The following is a 21,557-nucleotide window of genomic DNA, read 5'->3' on the forward strand; positions in this document are numbered from 1 at the left end:
ATCCCCGGGGAATCGCTGGACAAATTCTTCAATGCGCTGACGATCCTGGGAAAAAACTGTGACTGCCCAGCGGTAACGGCGAATGAACATACGGACCTCCTGATCAGAGACGCTTACGTAACAGGTTTGGCATCGTCGCAAATTCGCCAGAGACTTTTAGAGAAAGACTCTCTCGCACTCACAGGGGCACGGGCCCTTGCAGCCTCCCTCGACGTGGCCTCCCAAAATGCCTGCGCCTATGCCCCCGACCGCACTACAGCCCCTTGGGCTCCGTGGACCCCCGCCACGACCAACCCCCCGGCACCCCCCACCCCTCCGCAAGCGTGTGCGGCCAGAATCCCAGACCACCCGGGGGGGCCCCGCTGCTACTTTTGCGGGCAGCCGAAACACCCCCGCCAGCGCTGCCCGGCCCGCTCGGCCACCTGTAAAAGCTGCGGCAAAAAGGGGCACTACGCAGCGGTGTGCCAGTCCCGTGGGGTCGCCGCTATCTCCGGGGAACAAACGGGACCACAGGCTCAACCCCCCCCCCCCCCCCCCCAGCGACCCACGGGCGGCCAATGGGCGCCGCCATTTTGGACCCCGGACACCACGAGGGGGGGACGGGCGCCGCCATCTTCCTACCCACGGGCCGCGTGCGAGCCATGGGAGCGGCCATTTTGTCCACCCCCGGCCGCGTGCGACGCATGGGAGCGGCCATTTTGTCCACCCCCGGCAGCGTGCGATCCATGGACGCCGCCATCTTGGCTGACAGGCAAGGACCCCAGCATGGACGGCTCCACACTGCCTGAAGACAACGATCTGATGCACCAACCATGTTTGGCATCGGTGACCCTCGACCAGTCGCGGCACCGGACGCGCCAGACGACAACGACAAAGGTGCTGGTGAACGGGCACGAGACGCCGTGTTTGATCGACTCGGGGAGCACGGAGAGTTTTATTCATCCGGACACGGTAAGACGCTGTTCCCTTGTAATTCGGCCAAGCACCCAAAACATTTTCCTGGCGGCGGGGTCCAACTCCGTTGCAATCAAAGGGTTCTGCATCGCTAACCTAACGGTGCAGGGGAGAGAGTTCAAAAATTACCGGCTGTATGTCCTCCCCCATCTCTGCGCTCCCATTCTCCTGGGGTTGGACTTCCAATGCAACCAGAGCTTAACATTTAAATTTGGCGGCCCTATACCCCCACTGACTATCTGCGGCCTCGCGACACTCAAGGTCGAACCGCCCTCCTTGTTTGCGCACCTCACCCCGGATTGCAAACCCGTCGTCACTAGGAGCAGACGGTACAGCACCCAGGACCGGACGTTTATCAGGTCCGAAGTCCAGCGGCTGCTGAAGGAAGGCATAATCCAGGCCAGCAATAGTCCCTGGAGAGCTCAGGTGGTAGTAGTGAAGACAGGGGAGAAGCAGAGGATAGTTGTAGACTACAGTCAGACCATCAACAGGTACACGCAGCTAGATGCGTACCCTCTTCCCCGCATATCCAACATGGTCAATCGGATTGCACAGTACAAGGTCTTCTCCACCGTGGACCTTAAGTCCGCCTACGACCAGCTCCCCATTCGCTCCGGTGACCGCAAGTACACTGCCTTCGAAGCAGACGGGCGGCTATACCACTTCTTAAGGGTTCCATTCGGCGTCACGAACGGAGTCTCGGTCTTCCAACGGGAGATGGACCGAATGGTTGACCAGCACGGTTTACGGGCCACCTTCCCGTACCTCGACAACGTCACCATCTGCGGGCACAACCAGCAGGACCACGACGCCAACCTCCGCAAATTCCTCCAGACTGCTAACGCCCTCAACCTCACCTACAACGAGGAAAAATGCGTGTTTAGCACCGACCGTCTAGCCATCTTGGGCTACTTAGTGCGTAATGGAGTGATAGGCCCCGACCCTGAACGCATGCGCCCCCTCATGGAGTTCCCTCTCCCCCACTGTGCCAAAGCCCTGAAACGCTGCCTGGGCTTCTTTTCTTATTACGCCCAGTGGGTCCCCCAGTACGCAGACAAGGCCCGCCCACTAATCCAGTCCACTACTTTTCTCCTGTCGACAGAGGCCCGCCAGGCCTTCAGCCGCATCAAAGCGGATATCGCAAAGGCCACGATGCGCGCCATCGACGAGTCCCTCCCCTTCCAAGTCGAGAGCGACGCATCCGACGTAGCTCTGGTGGCCACTCTCAACCAAGCGGGCAGACCCGTGGCCTTTTTCTCCCGGACCCTCCATGCTTCAGAAATTCGCCACTCCTCAGTAGAAAAGGAGGCCAAGCCATAGTGGAAGCTGTGCGACATTGGAGGCATTACCTGGCCAGTAGGAGATTCACTCTCCTCACTGACCAACGGTCGGTAGCCTTCATGTTCGATAATGCACAGCGGGGCAAGATAAAGAACGACAAGATCCTGCGGTGAAGGACCGAACTCTCCACCTACAACTATGAGACCTTGTACCATCCTGGAAAGCTGAACGAGCCGTCCGATGCCCTATCTCGCGGCACATGTACCAACGCACAAGTGGGCCGCCTCCAAGCCCTCCACGAGGACCTCTGCCACCCGGGGGTCACTCGCTTCTACCACTTTATAAAGGCCCGCAACCTCCCGTACTCCGTCAAGGAGGTCCGAACAGTCACCAGGTAACTGTCAAATCTGCGCAGAATGCAAACCGCATTTTTTCAGGCCAGATAGAGCGCACCTCAGTCTGGATTTCAAAGGCCCCCTCCCCTCCACCGATCGCAACACATACTTTCTTAACGTCGTTGACGAATACTCCCGTTTCCCCTTCGCCATCCCCTGCCCCGACATGACCGCGGCCACGGTCATTAAAGCCCTCTGCACCATCTTTACCCTGTTCAGTTTCCCCGCCTACATCCATAGCGATAGGGGGTCCTCCTTCATGAGTGACGAGCTGCGTCAATTCCTGCTCAGCAAGGGCATAGCCTCGAGCAGGACGACCAGCTACAACCTCCGGGGGAACGGGCAGGTAGAGAGGGAGAACGGAACGGTCTGGAAGACCGTCCTACTGGCCCTACGGTCTCGGAGTCTCACAACTTCCCGCTGGCAGGAAGTCCTCCCGGATGCCCTTCATTCTATCCGGTCCCTGCTGTGTACCACCACGAACCAAACGCCTCACGAGCGCCTCCTTGTCTTCCCTAGGAAGTCCGCTTCTGGAATGTCACTTCCGACCTGGCTGGCAGCCCTGGGACCTATCCTGCTCCGGAAACATGTGCGGGCGCACAAATCAGACCCACTGGTGGAAAAGGTACATCTACTCCACGCCAACCCGCAGTACGCCTACGTGGCGTTCCCAGACGGCCGACAGGACACGGTCTCTCTGCGGGACCTGGCGCCCGCCGGAGCTCCCCATACCCCCCCAACATCAATCACCACCCCCACACTCCCGCCGGTGCACCCCACAGCCACCCCCATCCCGGGGGGATCGGTTCTCCTCCCAGGCCCGCCCAGGAGTAAGGAAACAGAGAGGGACAGCGCGATGCTCCCAAAGTCGACTGGACCCGAGCCAGCACCACCACCACCACCCAGGCTGCGACGATTGGAGAGGGCGACCAGAGCACCATCTCGACTCATCGAGTCGACTTAAGATGTATATAATTCAGTAGCCTAGTAAAGCGGCATTGTTGTAAATAGTTAAGGCTGCAAATCGGGTAAAATGTGAATAATTCGGGGGCCCAGTAAAAGCGGCATGATTGTATATAGTTCAATGGTTAAGGCACCGACCCTGTAAACCCCTACCACCATACCACCCACCACCCCGCCGGGTTCTTTTTTAACAAGGGGAGAATGTGGTGGTATGTATTGAGGGTAATACGGTACACCATGAATGCCGAGGAGCTATTGGAGGACAGATGTTGGGTCCCGATTGGATCTGCCGCCTACTGGGCTCCTCCCAGATGGGCGGGGTATAAGAACCCGGTCTACTCCCCGCAGCTGCATTCTGTGACTGAGCTGCTGGGGAACAAGTCTGAACAAGTCTGCTCAATAAAGCCTCGATTGAAGTTCTCTACGTCTCGCCTCGTGTGTGATCGATGGTACTACAATCCGTCCAGGTGATTTATCCACCTTCAGACCTTTCAGTTTTCCCAGAACCTTCCCTTAGTGATGGCCACTGCACTCCCCTCTGCCCCCGATTCTCCTGGAGCTCTGGCATCCCACTGGTGTCTTCCACGGTGAAGACTGATGTAAAGTAACTATTCAGTTCCTCTGCCATTTCTTTGTTTCTATTATTACTTCTCAAGCCACATTTTCCAGTGGTCCAATGTCTATATTTGCCTCTCCCTTACCTTTTATATATTGAAAAAAACTCTTCCTATCTTATTTTATATTACTAGCTAGCTTGCACTCATATTTCATCTTCTCCCACCTTATTGCTTTCTGAGTTGTCCTCTGATCGCTTTTAAAGTATTCCCAATCCTCTGGCTTCCCACCAATTCTCGCCACTTTGTATGCTTTCCCTTTTGCTTTTATGCTGTCCTTGACTTCCCTTGTCAGCCATGGATGCCTTGTCCTCCCCTTAACATGTTTCCTCCTCCTTGGGATGAATTCTGCCTCCTGAATAACCCCAAAAAACTCCTGCCATTGCTGTTCCACTGTCTTCCCTGCTGGGCTCCTTTTCCAATCAACTCTGGCCAGCGCCTCCCTCATGTCTTTGTAGTTACCCTTATTTAATTGTAATACCGTTACATCTGATTCCAGCTTCTCCCTCTTCAAACTGCAGCGTAAATTCTAACATATTGTGGTCAATGCTTCCGAAGTATTCCTTCACCTTAAGTTCCCTGCCTCATTACCATTCCAGAATTGGCAGCACGGTAGCATTGTGGATAGCACAATTGCTTCACAGCTCCAGGGTCCCAAGTTCGATTCCGGCTTGGGTCACTGTCTGTGTGGAGTCTGCATATCCTGCCCATGTGTGCGTGGGTTTCCTCCGGGTGCTCCGGTTTCCTCCCACAGTCCAAAGATGTGCAGGTTAGGTGGATTAGCCAGAATAAATTGCCATTAGTGTCCAAAATTGCCCTTAGTGTTGGGTGGGGTTACTGGGTTATGGGGATCGGGTGGACGTGTTGACCTTGGGTAGGGTGCTCTTTCCAAGAGCCGGTGCAGTCTCGATGGGCCGAATGGCCTCCTTCTGCACTGAAAATTCTATGTTAATCTATGTTAATTGCCTGTTCCCTAGTCGGCTGTCACAAGCTGCTCCAAAAAACCATCTCTCCGACATTCGATAAATTCCTTTTCTTGGGATCCACTACCAACCTGATTTTCCCAGTCCTACTGTGTATTGAAGTCCCCCATGATTATTGTAATATTGCCTTTTTTACATGCCTTTTCTATCTCCTGATTTATTTTATGCCCCACATCCTGACTACTACGACATCTGTACATAACGCCAATCAGGGTCTTTTTACCTTTGCGATTCCTCAATTCTACCCAAAGAGATTCTATGCCTTCTGATCCTATATCGCTCCTTGATGTCGATTTAGCTTCATTCCTTACTAACAGTGCAACCCCACCTCCTATGCCCATCTGCCTGTCCTTTCGATAGGACACATATCCTTGTATATTTAGATCCTAGCCCTGATCCCCTTGCAGCCACGTCTCTGTGATGCCCACAACATCGTACTGGCCAATTTCAATGTGCGCTAAAAGCTCATTTACCTTGTTCCGTATACGGCGCACATTTAGGTACAACACACTCAGTCCTGCATTGACCACCTCCCTTCTCACACTTGTCACCTTTTTTGCTCTGCCTGAGGGTGATGTTGTTCGCTTATTTTTGTTCTCTATTTCCACTTCAGTTATTACACCTTCTAAGCTAATGCTTTGGTTCCCACCCCCCCTGCTATACTAGTTTAAATCCTCCCAAGTGACTCTAGCAAACCTCCCAGCCAGAATATTGGTGCCCCTCCAGTTTCGATGCAACCCGTCCTTCTTGTACAGGTCCCACCTTCCCTGGAAGAGATTCCAATGGTCCACTCAAAATGGCGGCCTGATAGTGGGATTCGCAAGGGAGTCCCTTGCAATCCCCGCCATGCATAAATTTGCATGGCAAGGAATTGTGAATCGCTTCTGGATTTGCGATCCCAGCATGAGCGCAAATCAGTGACGATTCATCTCCGGCAGGAGAACATAGGGCTGGATTCTCCGTTGCCCGACGCCGATATCGTAATCGGCGATTGGGTGGAGGATTAACTCTGCCCAAATCGGGTCGGCGCCTGTTTGACGCCAATCAGCCATCCTCCGCCCCCAAGGAAATGGCATCATCGCTTCGCGCGCCGTTGCAACACCATTGTCGCGTCATCAGCTGGCCCTCTCGCGATGCTCCACCCATGATGGGCCGAGTTCCCGACAGCATGGGACACTCAGCCGGGATCCGTGCCGCTGGCCGGTGGGGCTTCCGTGTGTTCTGGGGAGACTGGTGGGGGATGGGCTGTGGGGTCGCCATGTTGTATGGCACAACCGCTCCAGGTCGTCGGCCGTGAGCATGCGTGGCCAGGGACCCGGCTATTCTCCGGTTGTTTGCGGCGCGGGAGCCGGCTGTTTCACACGGTGCCGCTGCTAGCCCCTCACCATTCTCGGAATCATTTCTGAAATTTTGGTCGTAAAAGACCACACATGCTCCATTGGCATCAACACCTAGTCGCTGAAACGGAGAATCCAGCCCATAGTCTCCCAAAAGGACAATTCTGCCCAATATCTTTCCTTAAATAAGGGGACCAAAACTGGTCACAGTGGTATAGTTGCAGCAAGACTTCCCTACTCGTATACCTCAACCCCCTTGAAATCAGGGCCAACATTCCATTAGCCTTCCTGATTACTGCTGCACCTGTGTACTAGCTTTCTCTGTTTTGTGCACAAGAACCCCAAGTCCCTTTGTGTTGCATCTTTCTGCTGTTTTTCTTCATTTAAATAATACTGTTCTTTTCTCCCTTCCAAAATAAACAACTTCACTTTTTCCCACATTTTATGCCATTTGCCAACCTTTTGCCCACTTACTTAACCTCTCATCATCTCTTTGCAAACTGTTTGTATCTCTCTCGCAACTTGCCTTTCCACCTATTTTTGTGTCGTCTGCAAAATTGGGAACAGTATATTTGCTTCCTTCCTCCAAGTCATTAATATATATTGTATACAGTTGCGGTCCTAGCACTGATCCCTGTGGAATGCTGGTTACAGATTACTGACCTGAAAAAAAACCCTTATGGCCAGTTGCTGTTTCCCTCCTATCAGCCAATTCCATATTCATGCAAATATACTACCTCCAACACCATGGGTTCTCTAATCTAACCTTTGTGAGGAATCATGTCAAATACCTTCTGGAAGTCCAAATACAACAAATCTACTGGCTCCCCTCTATCCACTCTGTTTGAGACTTCCTCGAAAAACAAATTAGTTAGTCAGACATGGGCTGGGATTCTCCGGAATGGTGGCTAAGTGTTGATGCCAACATAAATACTGGAGCATTTCACGCCGGCGTCAATGGGCCCCTTGGCCCAGTGATTCACTTACCTGAACGGGGCCAGCAGGGCGCTGGAGTGCTCCACGCAGCTCTGGCTGCCATCACATAAGTGATGTGTTACTATCACTTATTTGATAATTGATTCTAACATTTTTCGAACAATAAATGTTAAGCTGATTGACATATAGTTATCTGCTTTTTGCCTCCCTTCCTTTTTGATAGTGGTATCAGTTTTCCAATCCTCCGGAATTTATCCAGAATCCAAGCATTCTTGGAAAATTACAACCAATGCATCCACTACCTCTGTAACTACTTCTTTTAGGATCCTAAGATGCAAGCCATCAGAGCCAGTGGAGTTATCTGTCTCTAGCTCCTTTAGTTTGTCTAATAGTATTAATGGCATTTTCAAAGTATCCTCCACCGTAAAGACTGATGCAAAATATCTGTTTAACTCCTCTGCCATTTCCTTGTTCCCCATAACTATCTCCTCAGATTCATTTTCTGAGGGGCCTATGTTCACTTTGACCACTCTCTTCCTTTTCATATATTTAAAGAAGCTCTTAAGCACGGTTCAATTCCCGTACCAGCCTCCCCGAACAGGCGCCAGAATGTGGCGACTAGGGGCTTTTCACAGTAACTTCATTGAAGCCTACTTGTGACAATAAGCGATTTTCATTTCATTTATTGTCAGTTTTTATATTCCTCACTAGTTTTATCTCATAGTTTAATTTCTCTCTCTTAGTATCTTTTTGGTCCTTCTTTGCTGGATTCTGAATTTATCCCAGCCTTCGGGGCTATCAGTGACTTTTGTCTCCTTAAATGCTTTTTCTTTCAACTTAAAAAAAAAATAAATGTTTTATTAAAGTTTTTCCAAAGAGCATTTTTACATAACAAAAATAGAAATACAGATAATAAAAAATAACAATCAACATATCCCAAAGCTTACAGTGAAACTACTTACACAACAGAAAAGTTTTTTCTTTTTCTTAAACAGAACAAGGTGGGTTTTGTCTCCATGCCCAACTCACATTATATGAACAGTACCCCCACCTGTACCCCCCCCCCCCCCCCAGGATGCTGCTGCTGCTGACACTTACTGCTCCCCTAGAAAGTCAAGGAAAGATTGCCACCGCCGGGAGAACCCCATCAAGGACCCTCTCAAGGCGAACTTTATTCGCTCCAGGCTGAGGAACCCCGCCATATCGCTAACCCAGGTCTCCACACACGGGGGTTTTGAGTCCACCCACATTAGCAAGGTCCGTCTCCGGGCTACCAGGGAGGCAAAGGCCATGTACCTCGGCCTCTTTCGCTTCCTGCACTCCCGGATCCTCTGACACCTCAAATATTGCTACTGTTGGACTCGCCTTCACCCGAGTGTCCAAAACCCTAGACATCACCCTCGCAAACCCCTGCCAGAATTCCTTAAGCGCCGGGCATGCCCAAAACAGATGGGCAAGGTTTGCCGGACTCCCTGCACATCTCGGGCACCTGTCCTCCATCCCAAAAAACTTACTCATTCTTGCCGCCGTTATATGCGCCGATGCACCACCTTAAACTGACTTAAACTGAGCCTGGCACATGATGAGAAGGAGCTCACCCTGCCCAGGGCGCCGGCCCACAGGCCCTCATCCAGCTCCTCCTCCCACTTGCCCTTCAACTCCTCCACTGAGGCTTCCTCCACCTTCCCCTCCCCTACCCTGATGCCAGACACCACCCTGCCCTGGACCCTACGCGGGGGCAGCAGCAGAAATGTCCCCACCTGTTTTCTAAGAAAGTCCTGAACCTGGAGGCACCTGAACGCATTCCCCAGGGTTAGGCCGAACCTCTCCTCCAGCACCTGCATGCTAGGGAAAGTCCCGTCTATAAACAGGTCCCCCATCCTCCTAATACCTGCTTTATACCAGCCTTGGTATCCCCCATCCAACCTACCCGGAGCAAATCTGTGGTTAGCTTTTTCTTTCAACTTAATACTCCCCTTAACTTCCCTGGTTGTTTATCCCTCTCTTATAATCTTTCCTCCTTACTGGGATATATTTTTGCTGAGAGAAATGAATTACCTCCTTAACTGTCTGCCACTGCTTGTTTATTGTCTTTCCTGCTAATCTATCTGCTTAGTCAACTTTAACTAACTCTATCCTCATTTCATTGTAATTCCCTTTATTTAAGTTTTTTTGTGTGTCTTTTTTCTATATATAAACCACACCGAACCCCTCGATTAGATTCCAGTCTGTAACTCACTCCCGGGTATCTGTTATTCTATATATAAACCACCCCGAACCCCTCGATTAGATTCCAGTCTGTAACTCACTCCCGGGTATCTGTTATTCTATATATAAACCACCCCGAACCCCTCGATTAGATTCCAGTCTGTAACTCACTCCCGGGTATCTGTTATTCTATATATAAACCACTCCGAACCCCTCGATTAGATACCAGTCTGTAATTCACTCCCGGGTATAGTTATTCTATATATAAACCACCCGAACACCTCGATTAGATTCCAGTCTGTAACTCACTCCCGGGTACCCGTTATTCTATATATAAACCACCCTGAAACCCTCGATTAGATTCCAGTCTGTAACTCACTCCCGGGTATCTGTTATTCTATATATAAACCACCCCGAACCTTTATTTAAGTTAAACACAGTTCTTGCTCGAGGAAACAATCCCTAATGCTCTCTATGAATTTGTTATCGTAGCTATACTTTCCAAATCAAAGACCCCAATCAACATGAAGATCAAAAGTCACCTATAATTATTGCTCTATTCTTTTTATATGCTTCCCATTATTTGTTGATTTATACACATTCTTTTAGACCAGAGGCCATTGGAGCAGAATTAGACCATTCAGCCCATCATGTCTGCTCCGCCATTCAATTATGGCTGATATTTTTCTCATCCCCATTCTCCTGCCTTCTCCTCATAACCCCTGATCCCCTTATTAATGAGGGCAGCACGGTGGTTAGCACAGTTGCTTCACAGCTCCAGGGTCACAGGTTCAATTCCGGGCTTGGGTCACTGTCTGTGAAAAGTCTGCACGTTCTCCTCGTGTCTGCGTGGGTTACCTCCGGGTGCTCCGGTTTCCTCCCATAGTCCAAAGATGTGCCGGTTAGGTGATGATAAATTGCCCTTAGTGTCCAAAAAGGTTGGGTGGGGTTACTGGGTTGTGGGGATAGGGTGGAGGCATGGGCTTAAGTGGGGTGCTCTTTCCTAGGGCCGGTGCAGACTCGGTGGGCCGAATGGCCTCCTTCAGCACTGTAAATTCTATGAAATCAAGAACCTATCAATCTCAGTTTCAAAGACACTCAGTGATTTGGCCTCCACAGCCTTCTGCGGCAAAGAGTTCCACAGATTCACTACCCTCTGGCTGAAGAAATTCCCGCTGATTCTTCTAAACTCCAAGTACAGACCCAGTGTCCTCAGCCATTCCTCATACGACCAGCTCTTCATTCCAGCGATCATTCTTGTGAACCTCCTCTGGACCCTTTCCAAGGCCAGCACATCCTGCATTTATTCCGGGGCCCAAAACTGCTCACAATACTCCAAATGGGGTCTGACCAGAGCTTCATATAGCCTCAGAAGTACATCCTTGGTCTTGTATTCTATAGTGTGACTACTATTTGGGGTCTATACACGACTCCTACTAATGTCTTCTTTCCCTTGCTGTTTTCTACCTCCACCCAAATGGACTCTACATCATCTGAATCTAGATTGTCTCTCACAACTGTCTTCATTTAATCTCTTATTAACAGTGCTACTCCACCACCTTTTCCTTCCCTCCTGTTTTTGTGAGAAGGTCAAATGTCCCTGAGTATTAAGTTCCCAGTTTTGATATCCTTGTAACCCTATTTCTGTAATGGCTGTGTTATCTCAATTTGCACCGTCAGTTTGTCTACCTCATTCTGAATGTTTTGTGCAATACATAAAGGTGCGCAGCCTGAACAGTTATTCTTTAGTACTTACATGGCCTTATCCTCCTTTCCCCGTTACTCTTTTAGTAATCTGTTATTGGATTGATCGGGTATTAAAACTGGAGGCACCTTTTTCTTAAAGTATATTGTTCTCAATTTATCCTGACTTGTTTGTTCCTATATTTGTAATAATTCTTGTTCTGTACTGTACCTGTTTTGCATTGTTAATTACTTTCTTTTTATTCTTTGTTGTGATACTTGTAAAAAATTGAAAAATCTAATTTAAAATATATATTTAAAACGATAAGGGTTAGCAAATTTAAAACTGACAAGAGGTGAAATGACTTCTCTCAAACGGTCCTGAATCTGTGGAATTTACTACCCCAGAGTGCAGTGGATGCTGGGACATTGAATGAGTTTAAGGAGACAGATTTTTAATTAGTAATGGATTGGAGGGTTATGGAGAATGGGAATGAAAGTGGAGTTGAAGCCAAGATGAGATCAGCCAAGATCGTGTTGAATGGCAGAGCTGAATTTCCTACTCCTGCTGGGAATAATTCAGCTCTTGACTCCCCAAAGCCTGTTCACCATCTACATGGCACAAGTCAGGTGCTTGATGGAATAATCTCCACTGGCTTGGATGATTGCAGCTCCAACAACACTCAAACAGCTCAACACCATCTAGAACGAAGCAGCCAGCTTGATCAGCATCCAATCCACCAATTTAAACCTTCACTCCCTCCACCATCGGTATACAATGGCTTCAGTGTGTACCATTTACAAGATGTACTGAAGCAATTCACCGAGCCTCCTATGTCAGTATCTTCTAAACCTGAAACCTCCACCATCTAGCAGGACAAGGGCATCAGCTGAATGGGAACATCATCACCTGCAAGATTCCTTCCAAGCCACATACCATCCCAACGTGGAACTATATCGTTGTTTTTTTACTGTCAAAGGGTCAAAATCCTGGATCCCATTGCCTCACAGCACTGTGGGTGGACCGACGGTTTAAGACGACAGCTCACCATCACCTCCTCAAAAGCAATTAGGGATGGACAATAAATATTGGCCGAGACAGTGATGCCCACATCCCGTAAAATAATTTTTAAAAAGCCACTATTGTGTGCCACAGGGATCAGTGCTGGGACCACAACTTTTTACAATTTATATAAATGACTTGGATGAAGAGATGGTTGTCAAGTTTACTGATGACATAAAGATAGGAAGGAGAGTAAATTATGAAGGGGAGTTAAGGAGGCTACAAAGAGATAAAGATAGGTTAGGTGAGTGGGCAAAGTTTTGGTAAATGGAGTATAATGTGGGCAAACGTGAAATTGTACATTTTGGCAGGAAAAATAAAAAGTTTATTATCTGAATGGTGAGAGATTAGAGAGCTCAAGAGATGCAGAGGAATCTGGGTGTCCTAGGCCATGAATCACAAAAGACTAGTGTACAGGTACAGTAAGTAATTAGGAAAGTTTACAAAATGTTATCATTCATTGAGAGGGGAATTAATTACAAAAGTAGAGAGGTTATGCTTCAGTTATACAGGGCACTACTGAGACAACATCTGGGGTATTATGTCTCCTTTTTTAAGAAAGGATGTAAATGTGTTGAAAGCAGTTCATAAAAGGTTTATGAGACTAACACCTGGAATGGGTGGGTTGTCTCAGTTGGTCAGGCTAGGTCTGCATCTGATGGTGTTTAGAAGATTAAGAGACAACTTGATTAAAACATAAAATCCTGACAGGTCTTGGCAGGGTGGATTTGGGAGAATCTAGACGTGGGGTCACTGTTTAAAAATAAGGGGTCACCCACTTAAAACAGAGATGAGGTGGCATTCTTTTACTCAGAGGGTTTGTGAGTTTTTGGAACTCGCTTCCTGAAAAGGCAATAGAAGCAGAGTCTTCTGGCAGAGGCAATTAGATTTCTGATTAACAAGAGGGTGAAAGGTTACCAGGTAGCTGGGAATATGGTGGTACAGTGGTTAGCACTTCTTCCTATGGCGCTGAGGACCCAGGTGCGAACCCGGCCCCGGGTCTGTAGGAGTTTGCACATTCTTCCCATGTCTGCATTGGTTTCACGCCCACAACCCAAAGATGTGCAGGTTAGATGGATTGGCCATGCTAAATTGCCCCGTAATTGGGAAAAAAATAATTGGGTACTGTAAATTTATGAAAAGGGAAAAAAAGTGGAAATACGGAGTTGAGGTTACAATCCGATCAGTCTTGTCACTTAAGTACCAACAGTCTACCCAACACTTCCTCCTTATCAATTTTGAACCCTTCTAGTAACAGAATTTCCTTCTGTCACCATGGCCTGGATAGCATCTATCTCTTTAGTAAAGACAGATGCAAAGTATTATATTAATACTTCAGCCATTCTCCCTGCCTCCATGTGTAAATTCCCTTTTAGATCCCCAATTGGCCCTCCTCCTTTTACCACCTTTTATTATTTATATACTTTGGAATTCCCCTTTATGTTGGCTGCCAGTCTTTTCCCATAATCCCTCTTTGCTTCTCTAATGTGCTTCTTCACCTCCCCTCTGAACCTTCTCTATTCCTCTGGATTCTCAACTGTATTTTCTACCTGACACCTGCCATAAGCACACTTTTTCTTCTTGATCTTTAATTTCTATCTCCTTTTTCATCTAGGAAGCTCTGAATTTGCTAGCCCTACCTTTCTCTTTTGAGGGAACATACATTAACAGTGCTCGAAACATTTCTTTTTGAAGGTAGCCCATTGTTCAGCTAGTTTTCCCCACCAACCTTTGGACCAGTGTATCCGGCCCAATTCTGTTCTTGCTCCATTGAAGCTGGCTCGCGCCCAGTTAATTATTTTTACTCTGATTGCTACCTTTCCAATTGAGAGCTATCCCCTTTATTTACTGGCTTCAAATCATTGGGTTCTTAAGTCTGGCCTCTTGTGCATAGCCCTATTTTAATTGGCCCACCATTTCTGGCCCAGCCTTTGCGGTATTGCATTAAAAGTGCTGTATTAATACAAGTTGTTGTTGTTGTTGTTGTGACCACGCTTGATACCCTTTCCAATTGGACCGTGGTCCGAGCCCTGGTCGGGTAGAGCCTATCCCAATGGTGTGGTTGCTTCCCAACCCACTACTGGTGCCCATGTCCAATGAAATGGAACCTCATTTTCCCAAACCACTTCTTCCGACTCCTTTCCTAAGAACAGAAGAAAGAGGCCATTCGGCCTATTGAGTCTTCTCCGCCACTCAATAAAATCATGGCTGATCTACTTGTGACCTTAACTTCACCTTCTTGTCTGACTCTGTCACAACCCTTGACTCCCTTGTCAATCAAAAATCTATTTAGCCCTATGCCAATTTTCGTGTAGCATTGTGAATGGATTCCTCTCCCTGTTTGCAGGGTGAGCATGAACTGAATTCTCTTACTGTGTGGGACTGAGCCACTGCTCATTGTTGCTTGTTTTTCCAGTGCCTTTTATTTTAGAACACACTGCTACAGAGTCAGAGCCGTCATCCAGGCTCTAATCCTCACCCTGTCTCTTTTGAGAGATGAGGTTTTTCTACTGCTTCACGGAGGCAACAGATTAATGAATTTTCACAAAAATAATCCACAATTTATTTGTAAAAATGAAAATGAAAACCTGAGGCAGCAGGGTTAAGTTTGAAGAAAGCTTCTGCAGGGAGACAGGAGCAGGGCAGCCAAGTCCATGTGCACAAAGTTAAATGCGACTAATGTCAGAACTATAGTTGCGAGAAAGTGAGCTGACTTTAAAGGAGCCTGCAGTTTAGGATTGACTCCAGTGTTACCAGTATCCTTCAATTTCAGGAGTTAATGAGTTGACTCTCTCCCTGCAGCAGACACATATTGCCATGTGCTTGCACATTCTCAGGACAGACTGTGATGGTCAGACACGGCTTCTGATTTCCTCAGTGCACGACAATGTAAAAGAATAATCAAAAATGCGTTTGCAAAAAATGGGAAAGACAACACATTTCATCACACAGTGCGTACACGAAACCTTCATCCAAAGTTACAGAGCTCACATTGACATGGAACTCCCGTTCGAAAATTACTTCTGTCAAGTAAAGGCAGATTGGAATGGAAGTGATGATATTTCTGGCCAACAGTCTGTCTAAACCTATTGGTTTGTGGGGAGAGAGGAGGGACAAAATCGATATCCAGTATTTAAACAATGCTGCAGGTATAGTGCAATCTTGGGTTTCAAAGTTCAGGACTTGTCTCGATCGTTAGATATCTTTAGTGCAAAACCTACTGCTGCTGGCATTCTTCCCTCTTAAACTTTAATTCACCAGGGTCTCTGGAATCACAGTGTCCCAACATTTTAACATGATCATTCATGCATTCTGTTAGCATGTTTCGATTTCCGAGGTATGTTCAGTTGATAACAGAAAAGGGCCTTAGGTCAGAAGTGCAGTACGCCCAACACACATGACCAGCTTCAATGAGGTTTGTTTGTTCAGGGTCATTTCACAGTTTGGCCCTGAGACAGGATTCACAGGGATTACTCCCTTCTGCGAAACCTAATGTGCCTAAAACATAACAACGACTGAGGGGTCTAGCCAAGTGCTGTGCACTTCATGTCAGCAGACTCCTGCAGAGAGACTACCATCACCTCAGACTGCGGTTCAGGGATGTTTGGTTCACTGGAATAGTGTCTGTGGTTAAGGCTGGATGGCATCAGGAGACATTTCTCTTCAGTGTCCGGTTCTTCCACCATCCCAGGGTGCAACATGGAAGTCATAGCCAAAAGCTGAAGCTCGGAGGGTGCATTGGCCACTGTGTGACGTCGGATGCTCCCACATTTCTCTAAGTAGGCCTCGCCTTCTTGCTCGATTAGAGGCGTCAGCATAGACTCATTTACTTCGCACTCATTGTCCATAAAATCAACCATTCTTGATCTGGGTCCAGCAAACCTTCGATCTGGAGAGAAAAATACAGGCATTTGTACTTTGCAGGTACAGCAGTTATATTTCTGGACTAGTAATCCGAAAGCCTGGTTTAATAAATCAGAGACACGAGTTTAAACTCCTCCACAGACAGCAGCGTGAGATTAATTTGATTTCAATTTTTTTTTAAATCTGGAAATAAAAAGTTAATCAGTGAGAGGGACCATGAGATAATTACATTAAGCCAACTGACTCATTAATAGCCTGCAGGGATGGAGACCTGCTGTACTTAGCTGGTTTGGTTTATATGTGACTCCAATCTGTGCCAACATGGTTTACTTGTGACCTATAACAAACTGCACAGTTGTTCAAGATTAACTCAAGATGGGGCAATAAATATGTCCCATGCTTCTAGTGGGGAAGCTGTGCTCAAAGGGTATGCAGTGGTCAAACTGCACCATATTACGATTCTTACAAATGTCAGGGAATATTTTCAAAGCAATTTTTAAAACATGTCTTCATATTGCTGTCTGATTGAGCAAGTTCACTTCAGATTTTACCAATCCGCCATTATGGAAATGAACTTGAGTGAAAACATGAGGAAAATAAATTCCTTAAAACCGGTGCAATTTGCACAAAGTTTGCACCCAGAGAGGAAACTCTAGCACCACGTTCCAATTTTAGAAAAGATACAGAAATAGATCTAAGTAAACTGCTTAAATTGGTTAAAAAATATCACAGTCCTCCTTCAATAAGAGGAAGTCAGTTCTGATTACACGCTCCTAAATGTTTCCTTTTTTATAATTATCTTATATAAAATCAAAGGTGTTGGGGGTGGAACTGTCTGTTCAGAGCGGTGGGTTATGCTATCATTTCCTTGTCTCCGTCTGCAGCCATTCTATTTCTGAAGGCAGCTGATATTTAGAGCACTGTTTGCACTGTCCTTGATTAGAAATCTCAGAAATTAAGCTTGTGACATTCCATCTCGACTGCTCTGTATTTCAAGTCATCTTTACGCAGATTGATAAAACTGCGATGGTCGCCATTGCCAGACCCTTCATTCACTGTGGCTGATTCTGTGAGAACCTCCAAACTATGTGCAATCTGCTACACAATGTCGACACACAACATAATTATTTGGTTACGAACCAGAATGCTAATTGTTAAAATCAAACTTTACAAAACTAACATCTAACTTTAGTGGGATCTTGTCTTGGTTGTGCAATAAAATGGGATAACTTAGGGAAAGGGCACGGCATAGAAAAGCTGGAAAGTTCACTAAATCAAGTCTTACAAAAGAGCTAACTCACAGCAAAGGACAAGGACCTTGAAGCCATCTGTGGGAATTGCCCGTGCATGTGAAAATATCAAAATCTCTCAGGCTGTCTGGAAGATAACACATTGAGTCTTTCGATAAGAGACAGTTGAATGCAGATGGATGTGAGAAACAATTATGGGTGATTTTTCCACTCCAGGACTAGGTGCCGTGGTGAAGATGGGAACGGGGAGAGTTTCCTGCCATAATGGCTGGTGAGAAATTGTGTCATATCGCACGACGAAGGCCTAATTAATTTGCAATTGGGGGTGTCCGGTGTTGTGTGGCAGGATGGGCAAGATGATTTGTGCCAGCCATCATATCTGGGTGCCATATATCCAGGCGCCATATTTAAAAGATGTTCGTACACCAACTTATCCACCACTGAAGGAGAAGATCCATGTCCTGGAATATCCTACAGATAGAGGAGCCATCTTCTGGAATATCCTGCAGATAGAGGAGCTATCTCCTGGAATACCCTGCAGATAGAGGCTCCACCTGCTGGAATATCCGGCAGATAGAGGATCCACCTGCTGGAATATCCTGCAGATAGAGGATCCACCTCCTGGAATATCCTGCAGATAGAGGATCCACCTCCTGGAAGATCCTGCAGATAGAGGATCCACCTCCTGGAATATCCTGCAGATAGAGGGTCCACCTCCTGGAATATCCTGCAGATAGAGGATCCACTTCCTGGAAAATCCTGCAGATAGAGGATCCACCTCCTGGAATATCCTGCAGATAGAGGGTCCACCTCCTGGAATATCCTGCAGATAGAGGATCCACTTCCTGGAAAATCCTGCAGATAGAGGATCCACCTCCTGGAATATCCTGCAGATAGAGGATCCACTTCCTGGAAAATCCTGCAGATAGAGGATCCACTTCCTGGAAGATCCTGCAGATAGAGGATCCACCTCCTGGAAGATCCTGCAGATAGAGGATCCACCACCTGGAATATCCTGCAGATAGAGGATCCACCTCCTGGAAGATCCTGCAGATAGAGGATCCACCTCCTGGAATATCCTGCAGATAGAGGATCCACCTCCTGGAAGATCCTGCAGGATAGAGGATCCACCACCTGGAATATCCTGCAGATAGAGGATCCACCTCCTGGAAGTTCCTGCAGATAGAGGATCCACTTCCTGGAAGATCCTGCAGATAGAGGATTCCATTTAGACCTTCATATACATCCCATTAACGGGATGCAAAATGGTTCCACGCTGGCCTCCGGTGGGAATGGTGACCTACTACGACAGGTGTCAGCGAAATTTCCCATCGCCATTTGATGCCACTGGGAAACTGATTTTTCAGCTCCCACCACATTGTACTGCACCCCCCCACCGCCCACCATGGGGCATGGCTAGTTCTGGAGCACAAGTCTTCCGAGCCACTCTTGGTGATGGGCACTGAAGTTCCCCATCCCAAGTACAATCAGTGTTGAACAAATACTGATTCATCAGCTGAGGGAGGGTGGCAGGGGGAAATCAGCAGGAAGCTTTCTTGCCCATGTTTAACCTGATGCTATGTGAATTCGTTGTTGAGAACTTCCTCCCGACTTTACACCACTGTCCTGTTGGTGGGACAGGACATACCCAGGGATGGTGATGGTGGTGCCTGGGATATTGTCTGTAAGGTATGATCCTATGGGGGTGACTATGTTAGGTAGTCACTTGACTAAACTGTGGGATATCTCTTCCAATTTTGGCACAAGCCCCCAGGTGTTAGTAAGGAGGACTCTGTGGGATCGATGGGAACGGCTTGCCATTGTCATTTCTTGTGTCTTGTTGGATGTTGGCCAGTTGTATGGCTTGCTAGGCCATTTCCGAGGGCAGTTAAGAGTCAACCACATTGTTGTAGATCTGGAGTCACATGTAGGCCAGACCAGGTAAGGATGGCAGATTTCCTTCCCCGAGTGAAACGGATGGGTTTTTCCAACGATCGACAATGGTTTCATGGTCATACGTAGACTCGTTTTTAATTCCAGATTTTTAGTAACTTAATTTAAATTCCACCAGCTGCCACAGTGGTATTTGAACCTGTGTCCACACAACAATAGCCTGAGCCTCTGGATTGCAAGTCCAGTGACATTACCTCTATGGTCCATCCCCTTGCATTGGTATACCACTTTTCACATCCTCAGGGTATCCCAACGAACTTCACTTAGTGAACCGTAGTAATGTTGGAAACTTGGCAGTTGATTTGCACACAGCAAGATCCCACAAGCAGTAATGAGACAATGAATGGTTCATTTTTCATTTAGTAATGCTGATTGAGGGATAAATATTGGCCTGGCCATCAGGGAAAAATCACCTGATCTTCTTTGAGTAGTCGCATATAATCTGTTACATCCACCTGAGGGGGCAGATGTTGACTTCTGTTTAATATCTCATCCGGAAGTCGGCACCGCTGACACTGCAGCCCTCTCTCAGTGTTGTACTGAGGCCTAGATTATGGGCTCAGGTCTCTGAACCCACAACCTTTGGACTCAGAAGCAAGAGTGCTACCACTGAGACGAGGCTGACACTGATGAGTGAGAGTGTAGAAGTTCATTAGGAATTGACAAACATGGGGCGGGATTCTCCGTTTCTACACAAAGGGCTAGATTCCCGTTTTAGCGGCTAAGTGGCGGTTGAAATGGCGAATTCGCAGGTGTTTTGCGACGCCAAAATCGGCGGCGAATCCTCACTGATTCCAGGACCGGTGAAGGGCTAGCAGCGGTGCCGGGTGAAACTCATGGCTCCACGCCAAAAACAGGCAGAGAATGCCCGGGTCCCTGGCTACACATGCACATGGCGACGGCCAGCAGCGGTCACGCCGTACAACATGGCGCCGGCTGTGCGCAGACCAGTCCCGCCAAACACTGCCCCCCCCCTAGCTACTCCCCACCAGTCCCCGCGCCCTCGCGGTAGCCCCCCCTCCCCGGTCAGCGGCACAGATCCTGGCTGAGTGTTGTGGTGCTGGACACACGTTCTGCCCATCCTGGCCATCCACTGCATCCTCCTCGGCGGACGAGGCCTGCTGTTCTCCTTCTTCTCCAGCACGTCTCCCCTCTGCTGCGCGATGTTGTGGAGGATGCAGCAGGCCACCACAATGTGGGAGACTCTCCTGGGTTATACTGGAGGACCCCTCCAGAGCGGTCCAGGCACCTGAACCGGATGTTCAGGATGCCGATGCACCGCTCGATCATGTCCCTCGTCACAACATGGTGTTGTTATAATGGACCTCCGCGTCGGTCTGTTGCCTTCAGCTAGGCACCATCAGCGACGACCATAGCTGATAACCCTGTCGCCCAAGAGTAAATCCCTCATCCGTGGGTCCACCTGGTAGGTGTCAGGAACTGTCGAATGTGCCAAGATGAAGGCACATGTCCAGCTATTCTGATGAGCTCGGTCCACATTAAATTTTATTTATTGTGCCGATCAGGCATATAGGGCCTCCGTGACACGTGGATGCACCTGTGCTCCGAGGTGTGCGAGATCCTAGACAGGTCCCCATTTGGCGTCTGGAACGACCCCGTGTTGTAAAGATTCAGGGCAACTGACACCTTGACAGCCACTGGGAACGGGTATCCTCCCCCAGATCCCCCGCAGTGCGCCATGATCCGGCAGATATGATGCTCAGCCGGAGTCTTTGACGACATGCCTGGCCTGGCAGGTTCGCGAATGACACGTGCTATCGGTACACAAGGCCTCATGCGACGCCTCCTTCCCAACTCCTCCTCGGCCTGTTGGGCTGCTGATTCACATCCTCACCTGCTGGATCCTGTTCTTCTGGGACAGGCTCTGGCACTGCAGGGTCCCCTCGAGCAGCTCCTGCTCTTACAGCCTCAGTGCATTCCCAGGGTTGCGGCCGTTTGGATGAAGGCCACCATTCCCGGTTGGATTCTGCTAGCCATTGTGAAAGGCAGATATGTTAGCATGGTACGCACCCCTAAGCTGAACCAGGTCAAATAGGCTGCACGCTGGCCCTG

At 48.2% G+C, this 21,557-nt stretch overlaps 1 protein-coding gene across 2 annotated transcripts in view; it reads right to left on the reverse strand.

Moving 5' to 3' along the window:
* Positions 1 to 14,954: 14,954 nt before the first annotated feature.
* The window catches only part of LOC140430989 (proline-rich protein 5-like), a 144,641-nt gene continuing 138,038 nt past the window's right edge, over positions 14,955 to 21,557 (reverse strand). For both annotated transcript variants that reach the window (XM_072518857.1, XM_072518856.1), the window contains one exon: positions 14,955 to 16,306. In XM_072518857.1, the coding sequence (XP_072374958.1) occupies positions 15,942 to 16,306 (365 nt within the window). In that variant the 3' untranslated portion in view covers positions 14,955 to 15,941. The remainder of the gene's footprint in view (positions 16,307 to 21,557) is intronic.

The sequence above is a fragment of the Scyliorhinus torazame genome, chromosome 10 (assembly GCF_047496885.1).
Source record: "Scyliorhinus torazame isolate Kashiwa2021f chromosome 10, sScyTor2.1, whole genome shotgun sequence".
NCBI classification, from domain to species: Eukaryota; Metazoa; Chordata; class Chondrichthyes; order Carcharhiniformes; family Scyliorhinidae; genus Scyliorhinus; species Scyliorhinus torazame.